Here is a 22,800-nt window from a genome sequence, read left to right as displayed (position 1 = left end):
TAGGATATTTCTGTGAGATCAAGTTTTGAAAAGGGAATATGCATTATAAAAGATTTGTATCCCAACATACCTTTCACAATCCTAATCTGTGATAATATGCATCTAAATTGTTTCTATTACATATTGTCGAAGCAGAAGTAAAAAATTCTTTTGAGACAGTCTATTAATAAGAACAAAAATATATATTAATTATAACAATTTATGGAGTGCTTATAAATTAAAAAATTAAAACTACAATAATATTATTAATTTATTAGGGACAGTGGACACCTGAATTTGAACTAGTTATAAAATGAAAGAAAACACTGGAGGGGGAAGGAATTGACTCTTTTATTGTTCCTGAACATTAAGAGTGACACACACATCATGTTGCATTTTAGAGAAATGCTCTTTTTCCTCATATCTGTAGAAATGTTCATGCCTTTACTTGAAAAGAAATTAGAACTTCTCCCAAAGCTGTTCATTATCATCCACAATGAAAAGAATTAATGACAAGAAATTAGGAGAACCAGCTAATCAAAGGAAAAATGTGTTTTCTCCCCATGTCTCAAGTGCAATTATCATTCCATCAAATTCACCTGAAAATTCCCTGGGCTGCTTTAAAATAAGAGCCATTTGGTAGTTCTCAGTACTCCAAGTACTAAGAACAACATCCTAGCTTTAGGGACTGCTAATCCTACAACAATTTAGAGCTAGAAATCAATCTCTCTGCTTTTGAAACACTAGCACCTGTCTACCTGAGGTGAGATACAGCCCCAGTTACTAAACTTAGTGTTACCCCAAATAATGGACCTCACTTCACTTTTATCATCATACAGATTAATAGTTTTAAATTCATGTTACTATTCTGCTGACTGGGGAGACACCCAGCAGTTTATTTTCAATAACGGATCTTATGACCATTTTCATTAAGCTCTAAAATTCCAAAACTCTAATGTGATTAGTAATCTTAATTTGAGCCAGTGTCCTCTGTTTGTTCATTATAAGGTTATCGACAATTCTACAACATCTCCAACAAACATGAACCAACTTCTGTTTTGAATATCTGTGTTGTTTTCATAATAAAGTCATGGTTCATAAAACTTCAAATTATTCCTGCTATAGAGTGACAGTTATCTACATGTATCATTTAGAATTTGTGTTTCCTTAAGAATACTCATTAGGTTAGGCTCTAAGTGCTTTGCCTAAATATTTACATCAAAAGGTGCTATTGATATGATTAAGAAAACATAAAATTGAAATGAAACTGCCTGAGTTTGCATCTTGGTTGTTTTATTAGCTAGGAGGTCTTAGACAAGTTTTATAACCTCTCTGTGCCTCAGTATCCTAATTTGTAAAGAATGGACATAAATAAACATGTAAGCACTTAGGATGGTGCCTGGCAAATAGTAAGGAGATGTAAGTGTGAGCTATTATTATTCGTCATTTATACCTTTAAAATGTCTTCAGGATCTAGCCACAGCTCACCACCCCATTGCTACTCTGCTAGCCCACATCACTCTCCTCTCACACCTACATTATTACAATAATTAGTCTCCCTGTTTTGGTCTTTGCTTGCTGGATAGCTTATTTCAACAAAACAATCAAGGCAATCCTGTAAAAATGTCAATGGACTCATGTCATCTGTCATCTGCGTGCTCAGAATCATCCAATTACTCTCCAATTACCAAGAGTAAAAGCCCGCGGTCCTTGTGACGGTTCCAGTGGCCCCATTGCTGAGCTTCCCCAGCTCCAGGTACCTCTCTGCCCTCACCTCCTACTACATTCACTCTACTTCAGTCACTTGGAACTCCTTACATTCCTCAAACAGCCAAGACTTTCTCCCTTTACTGTAGGCCTATTGTTCCTCTCCTCTGAGTCTCGGTGGATTTACCCCAGACACTGGAATGGGGGGCGCCCTGTCTTCCAGGCCTTACTCAAATGTCACTTTCGTGGTGATCTTAAACTCAATCCCCCAATATTTTGTCTCCTTGCTTTATTTTTCTCCTTAGTGCTTTTTACCATCTATCATATTATTACTTAGCGATTATTTTCCCCGTCTACCCATAAATGTCTAAGCTTCCCAAGAATATATATTTTTGTCTGTATTCTTAATTGCTATCTTCCCAGCACCTAAAATAGAGCTAAATAAATATGTTTAATAAATAATTGTAGAAACAGTGAAGGGATAGATGAATAAATAAAAGTATGAATAAATGAATGAATGAATGAGTCAATAAAACCAAGAGTAAACTTACTGAGACATTCTGCAAGTCAAGTTTCTCAGGCCTTTTGTGGCCCTCATCTGGATAAATGGTATTTGTCTAAATTTAGTGTAAAGCCATTATCCTAAGTGAATTAAGGCAGAAACAGAAAATCAAATACCACATGTTCTCACTTATAAGTAGGAGCTAAACACGGGGTACTCACGGACATAAAGATCACAGTGAGAGAAACTGGGGACTTGCAGATGAGAAGTGGGGGACAAGGGTTGAAAAGCTAATTATTGGGTACTATGCTCAGTACTTGGGTGACAGGATCAATCGTACCCCAAACCTCAGCATCACACAATATACCCATGTAACAAAACTACACCTGTACTCCTGAATCTAAAATAAAAGTTGAAATTATTTTTAAAAATAGACGCTGTCTGCGGTGGTTCACTCCTGTAATACTAGCACTTTGGGAGGCTGAGGTGTGAGGATCACGAGGTCAGGAGTTCAAGAACAGCCTGACTAACATGGTGAAACCTCGTCTCTACTAAAAATACAAAAAATTAGCTGGGTGTGGTGGCGTGCACCTGTAATTCCAGCTTCTCAGGAGGCTGAAGCAGGAGAATCGCTTGAACCCCGGAGGTGGAGGTTGCAGTGAGCCGAGATTGCACCATTGCACTCCAGCCTAGGCGACGGAGCGAGACTCCATCGCAAAAACAAACAAACAAACAAACAAACAAAATGGAGAGCATGTGTTGTATATTTCAAGTAGCAAGAAGAGAGAACTTGAAATGTTTTCATCACATAGAAATAATAAATACTCAAGGTTTTGAGTAGCCTACATACTCTGACTTGATTATTGCACATAGTATGCATGAAACAAAATATCACATGTACCTCATAAATATGTACAAATATGATGTATGAATTTTTTAAAAGTGAAGCTGGTATAAAGAAAATTAGAGAGCAAATCAAGAGGTTTAACCCATGATGAATAGAAGTTCCAGAAAGTAAAAAGAGGAAAGGGAATGGAGAAATGATTAAAGAAATAATATAAGAACATATCCCAGAGGAGACTTGAAAACTTATAATGGTGAATGTTACTGACACTTTCATTGTCACTATTTTAGCTAAAGTTTTATAAGAATTAGAAGAACACAGTAAAGAGTAAAAAGGGGATGTGGAGAGAGAATGGAAAAGATACTGAGTGTGGGATAAAGGTTTTAGGACTGTCTGCTAAAGCAGTGATTCACAACTTGCATACTTAAATGAATAGAAAATAATGGTATTGCCTCATCCAACTGCCAAATCAATTCAACTATGAATGTTTGTTGCTTTTTTCTTTTTTTATAAGAATTAGCAGGGTAAACTTATTTTAAGTAGGGGATTGCCCTTCCTTAAAACAGTATTTTTCCTGATGGTAGAATTGACATATATGTATGATAGAATAGTTACATGTAAAGAGGAAAACAATAATCACTCATAATTTTTCCAACCAGAAATAAATACCATTCCTAACATTTTAGTTACTAAGTATTTTTCTACATATATTTAGAAACACAATTTGGATTTGGAACATATAAACTGTTTTCTGATTTGCTTACTTTACTTATATTATGAGCATTTCCATTTGATTAATCATGTATTAATGAGTTTCATGTGCGTTATTTATTTTTCAGAAATACTTATTTTGGTTCCAATTTTTTACTATAATAAGTAACACTATTAGCATAATCATTGTTCAATCCTCTGACCAAAAAGAATAATATGTAAATTCTGAGAAATAGAATTATTAGATAAAACACATTTAAAATTTTGATTTTTTTGTTTCTATTTTTGGTTTCTTCTTTTTTGAAATATCCAGGAAACAAGTGTACTTCTATTTATTTCTGAGAGAAATTGTATTTTCTAACAGTTTCCAAAACATCTCTATAAAACAATTGTCTTTAAATAAATGTGCTTTATAGGCTTTGCTGCTCAAGTCATTCATTAAAACAAAGTGTTGACTATGGACCTTGTGATCAACAAATAATAGAGTGAATTTTTACTAGCAACAACAGAAAAAACTGAACTATATGAATGTATAATTATATTTTTATATGTATAATTATATACATAATTATTTATTATATATATATTTTACACATATAATTATATTTTATGTCACACCTGTAATTTGTGTTAGTGTTTGTGTACTATACCCACATTTAATGTAATTAACTATTGTGATAGCTATGTAAATATTGCTTCACAATCAGATAAAAGCATGAAATAAACGATATGCTTACAGAAAGATTAAAAAATTAATTTACTGTAAAGGTAACCCTGAAGGCAGGAAATTTTTCATGTGTGACTTTCTCTATTTTTTAAATAAAAGGAACTGCAACTTGCCATATTTATAGAAACTTTGGGCAGCTTCTTAAAGTTAAAACATTTTTTAAATTTTTAAATTTAAAACAGTTTTTAAAGTTTCTTAAAGTTAAACATATATTTACCATATGAATCACTCCTAAGAGAGAAAAAGTTATATTCATACAGAAACCTGTATGCAAATGTTTATGGCAAGTGTTATTCATTATGGCCATAAACTGGAACAAATCCAGATGTCTTTTAACTTGTGAATGAATAAACAGACTGTGGTACAACCATAAAATGGAATCTTATTCAGCAATAAGAAGGAATAAACTAATTGACACAACAGGGATGAATCTTAAATGAATTTGCTAAGGTGAAATAAGCCAGACCCCAAATGCTCCAAATTATATGACTCTACTCACATGACCTTCTATTTAAAACAAACAACAACAACAAAAAAAATAGGGACAGAAAATAAGTTGATGGTGACTGTTAAGGGTAGGGATCACAGAAGGGGATGACTTCAAAGGTGCAGAACAAGTGAATTTTGGAGATAATGGGACCATTCTGCCATGACTGAGGGGTGAGGATGCATACATAACTCTACGCATTTGTCAAAACCCATGGAGCTATAAACCACAAATAATGAATTTTGCTACATGCAAATTAAAAAAAAAAAATTTCAACCCTGATTTGCAGTGAGGGTGGAGGTTGGGGACTCAAATAATATATAAATTGCAGCGAATTACCCTGTGTTACTGAGTGACATAGCCACAGCAAAGGGAGCAAGGAAAAAAGATATGCCCTACCTCCAGAACATAATATTTTGACTGAATATTATTAGGCAAAAAGACCACACACAAAACATTCACTTTTATTAGTAAATGTGTTTCTCACAGGGGTATAGGTTAAGAATTCTGAAACTAATGTATGTGTATGCTAGGGTTAAACAAATAGGGAAATATGATGTAGATGAGATCCAATTTTCTCACCATCTGAGAAAGAAGTTACAGATGAGGACAGCATAAGGCTATAATAAACCTTGTGGTGTTGGATAGCGAACAGGGGTATGGTAAGAATCAGCTTTTTAATATGTACATATAGAGACAGACACAGAAATAAATACAAGTGTACATTTGCATGGATTAGTACACATACAGACATTTCCAACCTCTCTCTGCTGAAAGAGCCCAAACTCAATGACACCCTAGTAGCAATGGGCACACCTAGTACCCAGATCTTTGTTTTTAAATATCATTCTGCAATAACAGGAATGAGGCTCCTGGATAAATGGTTAATTCCAGACTGGCACAGGAAAAATGCAAGATGAATTTGGAGTATCTCATGGTGCTAAACAGTAAGGAAGTGTCCAGGAAAAGAACACATGACATGTCAAAAGAGCCAGGAGCCAATATGAATAATCTCTCAATGACCAAAGCTGGAACAATTTGATTGTAAAAAATTAATAACAATAGAACTGATTTGTAACCCATAGAATACAACACATATCCATTAGTCCATTATGTCAGTCCATACTGACATAAATAAATTATTGAATAAATAAATGCAGGAGAAAGACTAGCTCTTCCTTACAGAGGAATTCCAATTAATAATTATGAAAGTAATAAGAGAAATAGAAAATCACCATTAGAACACCAGAATAAAAATTGTTGTGAGCAAGATCCAGCTCTGGATCCTAAAATTCGTAGGCAAAATTTGAAGAAAAACAGGATCTTTGTACAGTCTCAAAGTATTATCTCCCAAGATGTTTATTAATTATGTGGGGAAAAAATCCAGTAAACACCACCTTAGCCAAGTGATCAAGGTGAACATCACCAGTAACAAGAGACAAGGACATCATATGCCCCTTGATATTTTACACTGAGAAGGGTAGACTGCTTCCATGAAATTCTTGCCAAAGATTGATAACCTTATGAAGAAGTCATCAGACCAATCCAAATTGAGGATCATTCTACAAAACACCTGGCCAGTACTCTTCAAATATGTCAAGGTCATGAAAGAAAAAAACATTGCATCAGATTGAAGGAGAGTAAGGAGATATGAAAACTCAATGCAATGAGGGGTACTAGATAGGTTCTTAGAGCAGAAAAGGGGCAAACTTTTGTTTTTTTTTTAAAAAAGATGCAATCTGAATAACATTTATAATTGAGTTAACAGTTTGTATCCATATTAATTTCTTAGTTTTGATGAAAGTATCATGTTTATGTGAGATTTAACATTAAAGTAAGCTCAGTGAAAGGTATTTGGAAAAATCTTTGTACTATCTTTGCAATTTTTCTGTAAGTCTAAAATTATGTCAAAATTAAAAATTAAGGCCAGGCACAGTGACTCATGTCTGTAATCCCAGCACTTTGGGAGGTCAAGGTGGGCAGATCACTTGAGGCCAGGAGTTCAAGACCAGCCTGGCCAACATGGCAAAACCCAGTCTCTACTAAAAATAAAAAAAAATTAGGTGTGGCGGTGCATGCCTGTAATCCCAGCTACTTGGGAAGCTGAGCGTGAGAATCACTTGAACCCAGGAGGCTGCAGTTGCAGTGAGCCAAGCTCGTGCCACTGCACTCCAGTCTGAGAGACAGGGTAAGACTCTGTCTCCAAAAAACAATAAAAAAAAAAATTTAAAAGGAGAATCCCAGCATAACTGACATTATACTTTATAATTTCCTTCTCTACCTATTTCACCCATAACCCCCTTCTCGCCTTCTCCATTGCCATCGCTGGCTGATCTGCTCTGCTCTCTTCTCTTCACGTATTCCACTCATCTCCAGTGACTCACACAAACCTAAAACCAGCAAGTGTCTTGGAGACTGTCCAGTGTCTAATGCCTTCTTATTGCAGGAAAAGATGCTGAAGGCTACAGAGATTAAATAACGTGACCAAAATCTTTCAGCTAGTGAGTGATGGTGCAAGAGTTGACCACAAAAGCCCGAGGAGAGGGGACAGAAGAGTCACAGGAAGAGTTTTTATGTGTGACTTTGTGTTGTCCAGGTGCCAACCATACGTTTTGGGGCTCAGGAAACAAAGTGAAGAACTGAGTTAAATAGAATAATATTCCCCTTAATGTATACTGAACAAAGTCTAGTTTCAATTCATATAGGACTGATGAATGCACGGACTTTGGGTGTCTCAAAATTTTACAGCTGTGGGGAGAGATTTTGCACCTCAGGCTGGGAACATAACTATCACAGGAGCCATGATTGACAGCGAAAGTAGCATGGAGTGTTCCTCAATATCTTTGGTGTAATGGTCTGAAACAGCATACCAAAAACACTGTTTCTAAGTACATGGAAGACACCTGCTAGGGAAATAGACGGGAAAGCTTTTTTTTTTCTTTCATAATTGAGATTTTACTGGTTGAGGATCAGTACAGACATTTAAATTTGTGCACAATTCTTAACATACATACCAAAAATCTAAAAAGCCATGTCTTGTAATTCTTTTTTAAAGTTATTCTAGTGACTTTCCCCCTTAAAATTTGGAAGCAAATTTTCCTTAAGAGGCTATCAGTATCTTCACATGCCAATAAGCTGTTACATACATCTCACCAATTCACAACTGAATAGCATGTACGCTACATATTCAAATTTTTAATCTTTCACAGCACAGTAACAAAGTTATTAGGAAAACTGGACTGCCACAATCAAAGATCTTACAGCATGCACACAATTCCGACAGGGAGAGCCGTGATCAAGGAGTGGTTTTCTTTAGGAAACAATTCTACTAAAAAACAACAAGGAGGCTGGGCGCGGTGGCTCACGCCTGTAATCCCAGCACTTTGGGAGGCCGAGGTGGGCGGATCACGAGGTCAGGAGATGGCGACCATCCTGGCTTACACAGTGAAACCCCGTCTCTACTAAAAATACAAAAAAATTAGCCCGGCGTAGCGGGAGGCTGAGGCAGGAGAATGGCGGGAACCCGGGAGGCGGAGCTTGCAGTGAGCCGAGATCGCACCACTGCACTCCAGCCTGGGGGCAGAGCGAGACTCCGTCTCAAAAAAAAAAAAAAAAAAAAACAAAAAAAAAACAAGGAAATAGAAGTAATTAAAAATGTTCAAGACATTAAATGCAGGACTGACTCCATATTGCCATTTAATATGCTTTGTATTATAGGATATAAAAACTAACCCCCCCATCTATGGAATGTTAAGCTGACACCCCAGACAGTCAAAGCCTCCCATAATTCAATGTCCCACACTATTTTCTGGTTGTACCAAAAAAAATAAACAACCAGCGAATGATTTCACCTCTAAAAAAAAGCATTTACACTTAAAAAATGGGATGAGGTAGGATTCCCTCCTTCTTAAAAATGTTTCTAGAGCTACTAAAACACTTGCATTTACAAAATAATTGATAAGAAATACTCCTCCGGATTGCACAAGAAGAGAGAAAGGGACCGCTGATAAGACATGGTATACGGTATTAATCAGACTTGGTTTCTTTCTCTCCTGCTTCGTCAGAGGCTGAACTCTCCTCAGTTTTCATTTCCCTGTTTTCTGCAGGTAAATCTTCTTGAGTTTCTTAGTTTGCCACTTTGGCCTGTTTTCCCTTTGCTCCCCTTTTCCCTTTTGTTTGCACTTTTTTGTCTAAAGATGTATCCTTCGCTGCTGCATTTTTCAGCTTTGCTTCCACTTTTGCAGTAGCAGGTTTAGCTGGCAACCGCGCCAATCTCCTCTTGGGCTCTTCCTTGGTGGTCCCTTCATGACCTTCCTTTTGGGCATCCTGATGACTGTTTGGAGGAACGGAGGCAGGATGGCGCACTTCCGGGTTCTTCTTCACCAGCTTTTCCCGCGCGCGCGCGCGCGAAAATGCAGCCAGCGCCAAGGGAGGATGCAGACCAACTGGGCATGCGCCAGGTGAAGTCAATCCAAAGAGACCAAGATTTACCTGGTCGCACCTGCCAAACGCCCCCCGACACGCCCGTGCCCCGCCTATTGCCCTCCCACTCCTAGAAAAGGCGCTCTAGGCCACTGAGCCACGCGGCCTTCCTGAGTCTCTCACTCCTGTCGGGATGTCGGGACAGCAGGAACTCCGCCCCAGATTCTTTGCCAGAGGCTGACAGACCTCTTCCCCACACCTTAGGTGACCAAAATAAACTTGCAGTTTTGCTCCTACACTTGCCTACCCGCTGGTTCTTTTGTGCCCTCTCGGCTGGTCTTAGAAAAACAAATCAATGACCAGGAGGGCGCATGCCAGGTGCCTGCAGGCCTCCTCGCACCCAGAGCCTTCGCGAAGCTGGGCTGCCTGGCCGCTGCCGCTCCCGAGCTGCTGAGACCCACCAGAAAGCTTCTTAAGAAATCTGTGACCAGGCATGGTGGCTCATGCCGGTAATCCCAGCACTTTGGGAGGCAGAGGCGGGTGGATCACGAGGTCAGGAGTTTGAGACCAGCCTGGCCAAGATGGTGAAACCTCATCTCTACTAAAAATACAAAACTTAGCTGGCTGTGGTGGCATGTGCCTGTAGTCCCAGCTACTGGGGAGGCCGAGGCAGGAGAATCGCTTGAACCCGGAGCCGGAGGTTGCAGTGAGCGGAGATCGGCCACTGCACTCTAGCCTGTGTGACAGAGCAAGACTCTAATCTCAAACAAACAAATAAAACCTGTATTGCAGGCCAGCCAGGCATGGTGGCTCATGCCTGTAATCACAGCGCTTTGGGAGGCCCAGGCGGGTGGATCACCTGAGGTCAGGAATTCAAGACCAACCTGGCCAACATGATGAAACCCCGTCTTTACTAAAAATACAAAAAATTAGCTGGGCGTGGTGGCAGACGCCTGTAATCCAACTGCTCCAGAGGATGAGGCAGGAGAATCGCTTGAACCTGGAGGCGGAGGTTGCAGTGAGCCGAGATCCTGCCATTGTACTCCACCCTGGGCAACAAGAGTGAAACTCTGTCTCAAAAACAAAAAAAAAAACCTGTATTGCCCCCAAAATATCAATACTAATGCCAATGTGACCTCATTTGTCCTCATTAGCTGGTGGAGCCTGACATGTATTTGCGGATGACAAAGAAAAAAATGAACCATGTGATAAGTATAGAATTCGAGATATGCTTGAGGATTTGTATGAATATCTAGGAAGAGAAAGGCCAGGAAGCCCTGCCTGCAATCCAGGTAAGCAGAATAAAGGTTGTAAGTACAGAGAATAGATAACAGATCTGAGAAATATTTACAGGTTAAATTCCATAATATTGGCAATTGTAGATGACAAGGAAGAGGAAGGGTTGGAGGGTGAAGACCAGATTTCTATCTTAGGAGATGACAGAGTGGGTGGTTCCACTTATAACCAACAAAACACAAGCTTTGGAGCTTCTGAGGTGATAGTGGTGCTGAGTGTAACAGACTTAAGTGCTGACTTTAAGGCAAGGGACCACATCAAGGTTTCTCAACCCTGCCACTATGAACATATTTGACCACACAATTATTTGTTGTGGGCATTATATAATATTTAGCAGCATCCTTGACTTTAACCTATAGATGCCAGTACCAACCATCCCCCCTACATGTGACAAAACCAAAAATATCTCTAGACATCGCCAAATATTACTAGAGGAGACAGAATCTCTCCCTGGTTGAAAATCACTGAGGTAAAGAGGACTGAGAAAGAGCATTTCAGGCAGATAAAACAGTAAGAATAAAGGTATGTGACAGAAAACAGCACCAGGGTTTAGGGAATAATAAGCAGTTTCACATCACTTAAAGCATGACACCCAGTTAGAAAGATATAAGAGAAGGGTACTGTTAGGCCAAAGTCATTCGCAAAAAAACCTTGACTAGCTTATTGTGCTAAATAGTCACCACTTGGCCCTCCAGTTCTCTGCTGCCTTCTCTGTCCCCCAAGAGAATGACTTTTGTGGGTGGCATCACAGAGAATCTCTTGCCCTTTGACTAGCAGTTAGCTTGGACCAATGAGAGGCATTGGCAAGAGATTGGAGGGTAGGAGTAGAGAGAGGTGGGATGTTTATCCACAAGGCTTCCTCTCTGCAGGTCTGTGATATGGCAAAAGCTACACTCCCCTAAGTTTACGGCACCTTTCCAAGGACGTCTCCTTCTTGGTTCCAGCTCTCATGAGATTCTGGCTACACCATTCCTTCTACATATCCCTCCTACAACCCAGTGTGGTAAAACTTTTATAATGTTGCTGGTTCCTGAGCGCCTCACTAGGCCTTTTAGTTTATTTTACCCTGCCAAAACCTCTGTAAATAGTTTCTTCATTAGTTTGTCTTCAGATACACCTTTATGAGTATGGCATTTAATTCTTCCCAGAAGCCTAATACAAAGCAAATACTAAGACTTTATTCTAGGATTGATGAGAAGCCATTCAAGATTTCAAGCATAGATGTAAAAAGGCAAGTTCACTATTTTATATTTTTCATCTCATAATTGTGAGTAGGATAGATTTCAGGGGTAAAATATTCGCTCCAGAAAAACCAGTGAGGAAGATTTAGCAATAATTCAGGTAAGAGATGATGATTATCTGACCAGAATAAAGGTAGTAAGTACAGAGAATAGATGACAGATGTGAGAAATGTTTAGAGGTAGGCTTGGCATGGTGGCTCAGGCCTATAATCCCAGGACTTTGGGAGGCCAAGGCAGGTAGATTACATGAGGCCAGGAGTTCGAGACCAGCCTGGTCAACACAGCAAAACCCCATCTCTACTAAAAATACAAAAATTAGCCAGGCATGGTGGTGCACATCTGTAATCTCAGCTACTTGGGTGGCTGAGGCCCGAGAACTGCTTGAACCTGGGAGGTGGAAGGAGGTGGAAGTTGCAGTGAGGTGAGATCATGCCATTGCACTCCAGCCTGGGTGACAGAGGGAGACTTTGTCTCAAAAAGCAAAACAAAAACAGAAGAAAAAAAGACATGTTAAGAGGTTAAATTCAGAGGTATTGGCAATCGATAAAAGGTCAATGCCAAGAAAGAGGAAGGAAGGGCTCAACGGTGATGGCCCTTCTATCTTAGCAGATGACAAAGTGGGTAATTTCTATCTTGGGAGATGACAGACTGGGTGATTCTGCTTATAACAAACAAAACAGAAGCTCTGAAGCTTCTGAACACAAGAGCAGAAGAGAATTTACTGAGGAAAGGAATGAATCAGTTTTCTCCAGGTTGAGTTTGATATGTCTGTGGCACATCCAAATGCAGATGTTCAGCAGCCTGTTGCATATTCAAGCCAAAAGCCTGGGAAAGTGCTCTGTACCTAAGGTAGATTTTGGAATCTCAACTACAAATCGTTGTTGAAATTTCAGGATTGGTGTTAGGGAACACATGCATTCCAAGAATGGGCAGAGAAAAGTTGATTGTAAGGACAACAGAGGAGGAATGGCCAGAGATGTACATAGAGTAACAAAAGCGTGTGCTCAGCCCAAATGCCAAAAAAGTGAAGAGTTAGAAAAAAGGAGTTATCTAGATGGTGAATTGTAGGAATGTCAAGTGATCTGGGTACAATACTCCATCTCCAGTTAGGGGCTGTATAAGAGCTATTGGATTTGGCACTTTTCTTACAGATTCGTTGCCGGTATCAACAATATGTAAATTTTTCCAGCACAGTGACTAGCACATGGTAAACATTGGATAATTTTTAGTTAAGTTTTCTAAAACTATTTATAAAAGTTCACACAATATAAACAGTAAGTACTAAATGTCAATTTTAAAAGGTAATTAGAAATTTTTTAAATTTTATTGTAATTTAAGACACTAACAAGTTAGAAAAAATGAGAACAGGTATCTAAAAAATAAAGACTTTATCACTTCGGTGAATAAGTGGTCAGATTAAGCAACACTTCATAGGCTACAGACTTCTAGTTAAAGTTGGGTCTTGCTGAGTAAAACAACAATATCTGCGGCAGCTAAAACTGAGGGAGATCTTATCAAACAGAAAGTGGTGACTATTTTATGGTAAAGTATATAAGGCATGGCCAGTTGGCAGATTCTCCATAGATATAATAACGCTAATTCTTTAAGACTCTTAAACATTATAGATCAGGAAATGCCAGTGTTAATATCTGTAGGGTTGATAAAATCTGTGCACATTTTGAAAGTATTTACCTTTTGATGTAAACCTAACTGGCACATGACCTCCTTGGATATGCAGGGTTTTCCTTTTGCTTTCTTAGAAGACAGGCAGATGAGCAGATCCCAAGAGCCCAGATCACCTAAAAGCAAAAGAATATTCAAAACAAATAAGTTTTCATCAGATATTTTAAAGGCAATATTTAAATCTTCAGATAAAAAATGTAATTAGTTAAATTCTAAAACACAAGTAAATGATCTCGAATATACTTAAGACAAAAAGTCAATAAAATAACTAAAATTCAAATTTTAAATTTTGGAAGTTCTAATATTTTCATATTTAGTATTCTATTCTATAGATAATTTAATTGTCTACAGACATAAAATTCATTTAAAAGATTGAAATTAGAATACCTTAAATCACTTATTTTAAAAATTAGTAAAGTCTTTTTTATGGATTTGGGAGGAAAAATAATAAAATCTTTTAAGATAGAAGAAAGTTGTGAAATCAAATAACGATAAGAAGTGAAAACATCAAATATTTTGTTCCAGGCTTGGATACTCCCACTATTTTTCACAGATCTAAACGTCAAACATCAAATTTACTTTTGTAATGTTTCATAAAAGAAAATAATGTAATAGGCAGAAAATAAAATTCAATGAAAATAAAAACAGGTTTTGCATAAAAGAAATTTGTAATCTAGTTATACACAGCAGAGTTCAGTTCAAAGGGTGGAGTATAACACGGATGAAAGTAAATGATATTTCAGCTATTTCACCAAGGACAAAACTCTTTGCCAATAAATCATATGAACTTGCCAAAATAATCTCAGAAGGGTACATTCTTGCCTAATCTCTAAACATTTTAAAGTTAACATTTGTGTGTATACATGGGTTTATTAAACTTTATTCACTTTGATTTTATATATAGTTATATATATTGCTATATATCTATATATCTATATCTACATATAGATACAGATATAGATCACATGCCCTACGTATAATTGGTGCTTTAAAAATATTTCTTGAATAATGCATGAATAACTACTCCTTGAGAGCATGGTAAACACATTACCTCATGGAGAAAAAGCAACAATAAAAGCAACAGAAGAAATGTATTTCAATTTTTAATGTTATTCAGAGACAATATAAAAATAGGTATCTCAAAAATAACCATAAAAAAGCCCCACTGGGTAATGTCTAAATGAATTAGTATTACTTAGGAAATAGTCCTTATTTTGGATGAAAATCCAATTTAAAAAACAATTAAACAATTTCTATATACATCACCTCTTTTGTTGATCAATCATGAGATAAATATTCGAGTGATTATTCATGCCAGACCTCACCAGTCATCTCCTGCATTAGGTCTAGTAGCTTCTAAAAACCCTAGAAGCAACCAACTTCTTTAATACCTCTCCTTTCAAATTTTTTCAGAATTTCTCACTTGAGAAGCATAATACTTCCAAAAAAAAAAAGCTTTATGAGAAAAGTATTAATAAGGAAGAGGGATCTATGACAATTAGAAATGAAATTTCACTCCCCACCAATCACAAGTCCTGTGCTTTTCAGCTTCACAAGTCCTGTGCTGTCTGGGCTACTGGTTCCCCTGTTTTTAGTTGTCCTGTTGCTGGAAGGGAAACCTTTCTACCAAACAAAGGAGTCCAGGCAATTGAATCAAGCTCTTGTCCTAGAACTTCTCTGTTTGTTTGATGTATCCCAAGATGCTGGAAGACAGCACAATAAGGCAAAGGTGCAAGGAGAGTAGCAGCAGCTGATTTGGGGATGAGAGAAATCTCATCATGTAGCAACATGGCCTTAGGCTTGCAAGATCTACCCTGTTCCATACACTCTCACTGTCGAGAAAAGTTCCCATCGATTCCTACAGACAAAACCAAATACTATATGATGATTCCAATACTTTATTTTAAAAGTGCACCTGGCTTTTTCATCCCAAACTTTTTTATTTGGATTCAAATCGAAACACAAAGACTGTATTATTCTATATCATTTCTAGCCCAGGAAATGCTAGAACCCTAGAAGAAATCTCCTGTCATATGATTCCCAACTAAATATTTTAAGAAGATAAAGATATGCAAAGAGGGATTTCAAATCCTGACCCATGGCGTTTTGGTCTCAGAGTAAGTTTTATATTCCTCCACGTCTAAAGCATACCCTTCTTCACTATTCAAGGCACATACATCATTTCTAGAGTTGATAGAAATATATATTTAAGCCATAAATGTTTAAAATGGAAAGACACATTTAAATAATTCAAAGCATTGAATTTATTAAGAATCTCCTATGAACAGAACATTGCACTCAAAGTATGAAAGTAAATAGAAAAAAAAAACCACAGAGCAGAAAGTCACTGCCCTCAACAATCTCTTTGAGGGATCAAATTAAAAACAAAGTGGGAGAAAGTAAAATAACTTACAAAGCATTACACAGCTTTTTGGCATTCATGAGGGTGACCCCCTCATCCCTCAAAGATGTTTAATGAATATTTTAAATTAATAATTTAAAAATAGTGTATAGTCCACAAATCTCCTCTTAAAATGAAATAAAGTGTAACTGAAATTTCAAGTAATATCTTCATACACCTTCTTCCCGAATGCTTGCTAGCACGGTTTAAAAACGCTGATTGTTTCCACTCAAAACCCCCACTGTTACCCACATTGAATCCCACCTCAATGTCCCCAAAGCTATTTCCTAGTTACACATTTAGTAGACCTTTTCACTTTGTCTTCATTTCTATTTCCAACATTAGAAGTCAACTCCCTCCCCTGCTTTCCAAAGCCCTTTTTCTTTTTCTAATGAAGTTTTACTTGTTTCATGAGAGGTACTATGTATTAAAATTTAGTTAAAGAAACCCTAACACCACATTGAAATGTAGAAACTGGGCAGAGATCAAAGCACTTTCACTAGCTAAGTAAATCACATTGAGAAGTTAGCCTTGGAGCATGTGGGATACAAATTTGTACCTCAGCACAATGACAAATTACTATATATTGTGGGACTTTGGAGCCACATTTCACAGCTGAAAGCATGAGCATTTAGGAGGCAAATGCCCTAGGTCTCCAGCAGAGATTGTAAACTTAAGGCACACAGGCAAGTCAAGCCCTCAGACAGGATACATCTGGCCTGCACAGCGTTTGTTTTGTTTTTGTTTTAAGTATTTGCCAAAATGCAAATGTCAGCTCAATTCACATAGAAAAGTCCAATTTCAGCCTTTATTTGAAAACTTGGAAGCTCTGGTAACACTGGGTCCATATCCTACAAGGCAGTGACTGGCTGGAGCCACTCCCCACATGTTCTCCAGTTTGCCGTGGTCTCTTACCCCCATACCTGGCCCTAACTCTGCTTGGGCTCTGTCTCTGATAGCAGCACACCATTCTAGACCTGGCATAAAATAATAGTGTTCCAGGTTTCCATGAGCTGGCCATTTGACATATTGATGTTCCGTGTATTAGCTTTTAATGAATTAGAGTTGTTCATTAGATAAATTGGTTTTATTAAGATAACATCAGGCAAACTGCTATTTGGTTAATTGGTCCTAGAGGGATGTTTGAATCTACCCTTTTATGTCTAGATTTATCATGCTATTCCATAAGATTGGGGAAGGTCATTCAACTCCAAGGACATTTTGTTGGTTACATTAAAGGTGACAAGGGCTGCAACTCTTAGGGTTCTTTTCTTTCAGAGCCTGGAAAAATCAAGAGTGGTCTCTGATCATCTTTTTTTCTTACATCTCTTCTTCCCAGTTTGGGTGCAAAAGTGGCTCAGAATCTGCTCCTACCTGGGCCTTGCCTCATCTCTTTTTCATTCACTCTCTCATTAGACTTTTTTCCATGTTGAGCCTGTCTCAAGGCTGTTGTCATACTTGTAAATGGCCTAGGACAGGCTTTTTCTAAGCACTGGAGTAAATGCTCTTGTTTGTGTCTTTCTCGATGTGCTTTTTCTGCACCGAGAAGGTTGACATTAGAGTAAGAAGTGCTAAGATATCAGATTTGTGTTAGCTGAAAACAGGCAAAGCCCCTGGTCAATTTGGATGGTGACTTCTTAGGTTCTCCTGGCATGGGGAAAAGGACATCCCTATATGATTTAGCCTTGCTCTTTAGAACACTGCATTAGGATTTGGGGGCCAAAGCCACTACGAATAAATGAGTAGTAGAAATAGTAGTAACAATGATGTCAACAGCTAATAGTACTTCAGAACTTACAATGTGCCAAATATTGTTCCACGTATTTGTATTATCTCATTTATCCCATATAATAATCTATTTTATATGATTATTCTATTTTTTACAGGCACAGAAAGGTTAAATAACTTCCCCAAGGTCGCTCTTCCAGTTAGTGGTGGGAGGAGAGTTTGGATACAAACAACTAGTTCTAGTGGCCATGTTCTTGAACATTACACCATTATCTCCTTTGAAAACAGGGAAGCAACAAATAAATTTAGCTATTGATGCTTTACATGTATTAATTTATGTAATATTTCCAACCACCCGGTGGGGTAGAAACAATTTTTACGTGTTATTACATGTGCTTTACATGTGAGGAAACAGACACGGAAATTATCTGGAGAAACTAGCCTTTCTCTCTCACTGTCCAGTGCATCTGTTTTTCTTTGGAAGCTCAGAGGAAGAAATAACTACAGCAGGTATAACTCAGGTATTCCTAGACCCTCACCTAGGTATTGTGCCCCATCATACTACTGGCAATACCACTGGTAATCAAAGTTAAATCTTCCTATACAAAAGGAGCTAATACTTACCTCACAGGTACTCGGGAACTAGAAATATGTACTTGAACTCTATCTATTTTTGAAAATATATCCTTAAAACTTTCTCAGTTTTATTTTTTTAACCGTTAAAATTATTTCTTTCCCTGTTGCAGAGAAACCAGAACTTCCTGATCAGGCTTACCAGGTCTTAAATAGAAAGGTCATAGGGCATAATTCTAGGAAAACAGGATGTGGATGCTCCAGTCCCCATCTCAGAATTACAGAAATGTGAAAAACCTACAGGCACCTCCCAAACACTCGGAAGCAAAAACTGCTGATAACAGGAATCACTATCATGCCTTCATAGTGTTATCTCTGGAAAAGACACAAACTTCTCAGACAATTTTGGAAGGAGATGTCAGGATCCAGATCAATTAATTCAGATATAAAATGGCACTGACTACAGTTTTTATCCTTCTCTAAGTGTTCTCAGAAACCAGCTAACATCAGTTCGTGTTAAAAGAGCAATTTTTAGAGGTTTTTGTTTGGTTTTGTTTTAAAATCAAGTATCTGCAATAAGGAGTGAGGCTGCCTTTAGAATATTTCCAGCTTCTCATAGACAGGCTGCCATAAAGCAAACACTCATTTCCTGACTCATAAATGACCTCCTTCACTGATAACATCTGCAAGATCCATAATTTAATCGAGAGAACAATAGAGAACTCTGAGAGCGCATCATTCATATTAGCATCAAATGCTGTTTATTCTCAAGGAATGACAACTTTAATTTTCTGGCACACTTAATAATAATTTAACAATATTAAGTCTATTCCTGCTTTCTTCTTTTCCATAGTATTTACAACCGTCTCACAGATTATATATATATTTTTTTCTGTATTTGTTTATTATGGTTTCCCCAATTTGAATGTCTGCTCCATGAGGGCAGAGGCTATATCTATTTTGTTCACTGCTAGATTCTCAGTACCTAAAATAGTGGCTGAAATATAAAGCATTTGCCACGTATTTGTAAAATGTATAAATGAGTAAATCAGTGAATAACTGCATGTGAATGGCAAACAATTATAATTAAATCAAAAGCAAGTATATTGAAATTCTATTCTATAATTAAAAATAGAATAATAGAAAAACATTAGTTTTTAAAAAATGAAATAAATATAATTTTGGTTCTTAGCTGGTTAGGATAAAAGAGGAGAAATAAACATGAGAAGAACAAAGTTAATAACTCATTGCACTTAAATTATAAAAACAAATGGGAGATTCCAGTGCTTTATATATTGGAAATTTTCTGTAAACACTTACACATTAATTTTAGGCAGAACAGATTTGTAAAGTATAGTTTGGAAAATAAACTTGTCCAAGAGCTTCTAGAAGACAAAGCTACAAAAGCCAAGCCTCATTTACTTATTCACAATATTAAACTATCATATTCCATAAGGATACAACAAGGATGATTTCCTGAGTTTCTTTCCTTTAAGGTGAAGTACTAAAGGTATCTCATTTTTTAGTAATTCATAATATTCCTTTATAATATAATATGTGAGGATATTTTATCTGTTCACTGTTCATTTGTATTACCCTTCTTTTCACAACTAAATTATAAAATCCTGATTAAATAACAAAGTATTTACCCATATCCATCCTTTATCAGGATTAGTGCAGAGTATTATGTTCATGAGTACATTTTTAGCTTATTGATGATAAATTAGGGTCTACACTTGATTCCACCACAAGATTAGTTGGATATAAGTTAACCATTGCAAATATCTCTATCTCTTCCCAAATTTCTCAAGTTGCATTAACCAATTCCTTACTCTGCACTCTTCATGTAGTACATCTATGGAACAGTACCATAGCACCCATAATTAATTTTATTTACCATTTTCCAATAAAAGGAACCATGTTGTTGGAGGAATCACTGATTAAAGGGTTGGGGCAGGAAACACACAAGATAAGCCTAGACTGTTGCAGTGTCAGAAAGTAAGAAAGTGCTCAAAAACAAACAAACAAGCAAACAAAGAAAAGCAACAATAAAGGTACGTCAAAGACACACTTAAGTCAACGATTAGAGCTGGAGCAATCTGGGCAACTAAATAAATAGAATAATATTTAATTATAAGCTAAAGTAGAAAATAAATATCCATGAGCCCGTAATGGTGCAAATAACTGACTGAATAAATACATACATAGTGATGAAGAGACAAATCTCTCATGCAGAATAATTCTAAAACAGTTATGTAGTGTGAATGGCATATGGTTGACACCTTTCCAAATAGTTCAATATGGAAAGAGGGAATAAAAGAATATAGTGGAAAAACCTAGCAAACATTACCTCAGTCAGATAATCAGGTTAACATGAACAGAGCTAAGTCATGTGGTTAGTGCAAACTCTTGACATGATGTGATAAGGATGATGCTTTATCTCTGTGTTCACACTCCTTCAAACCATAACTCTAGTCTAATCATGAAAAAAACGTCAGGCAAATTCCCACTGAGGAACATCAAAATAGCTGACCAGTTCCTCTCAAAACTGTCAAGGTCATAAAAAATGGAAAGTCTGAGAAACTGTCGCAGCCAAGAGGAGTGAGCGGAATGAAACATGATAAGTTGAAAGCCCCTGCTTAATACATGCAACTCCTCACATGCTTTAAGGTAATAAAAGCCATCTACAGCAAACCCACAGCCAACATTATACTGAATGGGGAAAAGTTGAAAGCATTCCCCCTGATAACTGGAACAAGAAAAGGATGCTCACTTTCACCACTTCTATTCAACATAGTACTGGAAGTCATAGCTAGAGCAACAGACAAAAGAAAGAAAGGAAGGGCACCCAAATTGGCAAAGAGTAAGTCAAATTATTGCTGCTTGCTGATAATATGACTGTATACCTAGAAAACCCTAAAGACTCATCCAGAAAGCTTCTAGAACTGGTAAATGAATTCAGCAAAGTTTCAGGATACAAAATTAATGTACACAAATCAGTAACTCTGCAATATACCAACAGTGACCAAACTGAGAATCAAATTAAGAACTTAACCCCTTTCAAAATAGCTGCAAAAAAACAATAATACTTAGGAATATACCTAATCAAGGACCTGAAAGACCTCTATAAGGAAAACTACAAAACACTGCTGAAAGAAATCAAAGATGACACAAACAAATGGAAACACATCCCATGCTCATGGATGGGTAGAATCAATGTTGTCAAAATGACCAAAGTGCCAAAAGCAATCTACAAATTCAATACAATTCCCATCAAAATATCACCATCGTTCTTCACAGAAGTAGAAAAAATAATCCTAACATTCGTATGGAACCAAAAAGGAGCCGCATAGCCAAAGCAAGACTATGTAAAAAGAACAAATCTGGAGGCATCACGTTATCTCACTTCAAACTATACAATAAGGCCGTAGTCACCAAAACAGCATGGTACTGGTATAAAAATAGGCACATACACCAATACAACAGAATAGAGAACCCAGAAATAACCCCAAATACTTATAGCAAGCTGTTCTTCAAAAAAGCAAACAAAAATATAAAGTGTGGAAAGGACACCCTATTCAACAAATGGTGCTGGGATAATTGGAAAACCGTATGTAAATGAATGAAACTGGATTCTCATCTCTCACGTTATAGAAAAATCAACTCAAGATGAATCAAAGACTTAAAGTTAAGACCCAAAACCATAAATATTCTAGAAGACAACATCAGAAAAAATCCTTCTAGACATTAGCTTAGGCAAAGACTTCATGACCAAAAGCCCAAAAGCAAATGCAACCAAAACAAAGATAAATAGAAGGGACTTAATTAAACTAAAAAGCTTCTGCACAGCAAAAGAAATAATCAGCAGAATTAACAGACAACCCACAGAGTGGGAGAAAATCTTCACATTGTATACATCCAACAGAGGACTAATATCCAGAATCTACAAGGAACTCAAACAAATCAGCAAGACCAAAACAAACAGTCCCATCAAAAAGTGGGCCAAAGACATGAGTAGACAATTCTCAAAAGAAGATATATAAATTTCTGACAAGCATATGGAAAAGTGCTCAACAACACTAATTCTCAGACAAATGCAAATCAAAACCACAATGTGATAACACCTCACTCCTGCAAGAATGGCCATAACCAAAAAATAAAAAGAAAAATAGATGTTGGCATGGATGCAGTGAAAGGGAACACTTTTGCACAGTTGGTGGAATTGTAAACTAGTACAACCACTATGGAAAACAGTGTGGAGATTCCTTAAAACTCTAAAAGTAGATCTACTATTTGATTCAGCGATGCCACTACTAGGTATCTACCCATGGAAAAGAAATCATTATATGAAAAAGATACTTACACAAACATGTTTATAGCAGCACAATTTGCAATTTCAAAAATATAGAACCAGTCCAAATGCTCATCAATCAATGAGTAGATAAAGAAAATTATATATATGTGTGCGTTTGTGTGTGTGTGTGTGTGTGTGTGTGTGT

At 37.1% G+C, this 22,800-nt stretch overlaps 1 protein-coding gene across 2 annotated transcripts in view; it reads right to left on the bottom strand.

Moving 5' to 3' along the window:
- CPED1 (cadherin-like and PC-esterase domain containing 1) overlaps positions 1 to 22,800 on the bottom strand; it is a 320,989-nt gene that overhangs the window by 250,820 nt on the left and 47,369 nt on the right. For both annotated transcript variants that reach the window (XM_011937391.1, XM_011937392.1), the window contains exon 4: positions 13,609 to 13,715. In XM_011937391.1, coding sequence (XP_011792781.1) covers positions 13,609 to 13,715 — 107 coding nt within the window. The remainder of the gene's footprint in view (positions 1 to 13,608; positions 13,716 to 22,800) is intronic.

Source organism: Colobus angolensis, unplaced genomic scaffold, assembly GCF_000951035.1.
Source record: "Colobus angolensis palliatus isolate OR3802 unplaced genomic scaffold, Cang.pa_1.0 Scaffold163, whole genome shotgun sequence".
Classification (NCBI taxonomy): domain Eukaryota; kingdom Metazoa; phylum Chordata; class Mammalia; order Primates; family Cercopithecidae; genus Colobus; species Colobus angolensis.
This window is presented reverse-complemented; position numbering and strand designations above follow the sequence as displayed.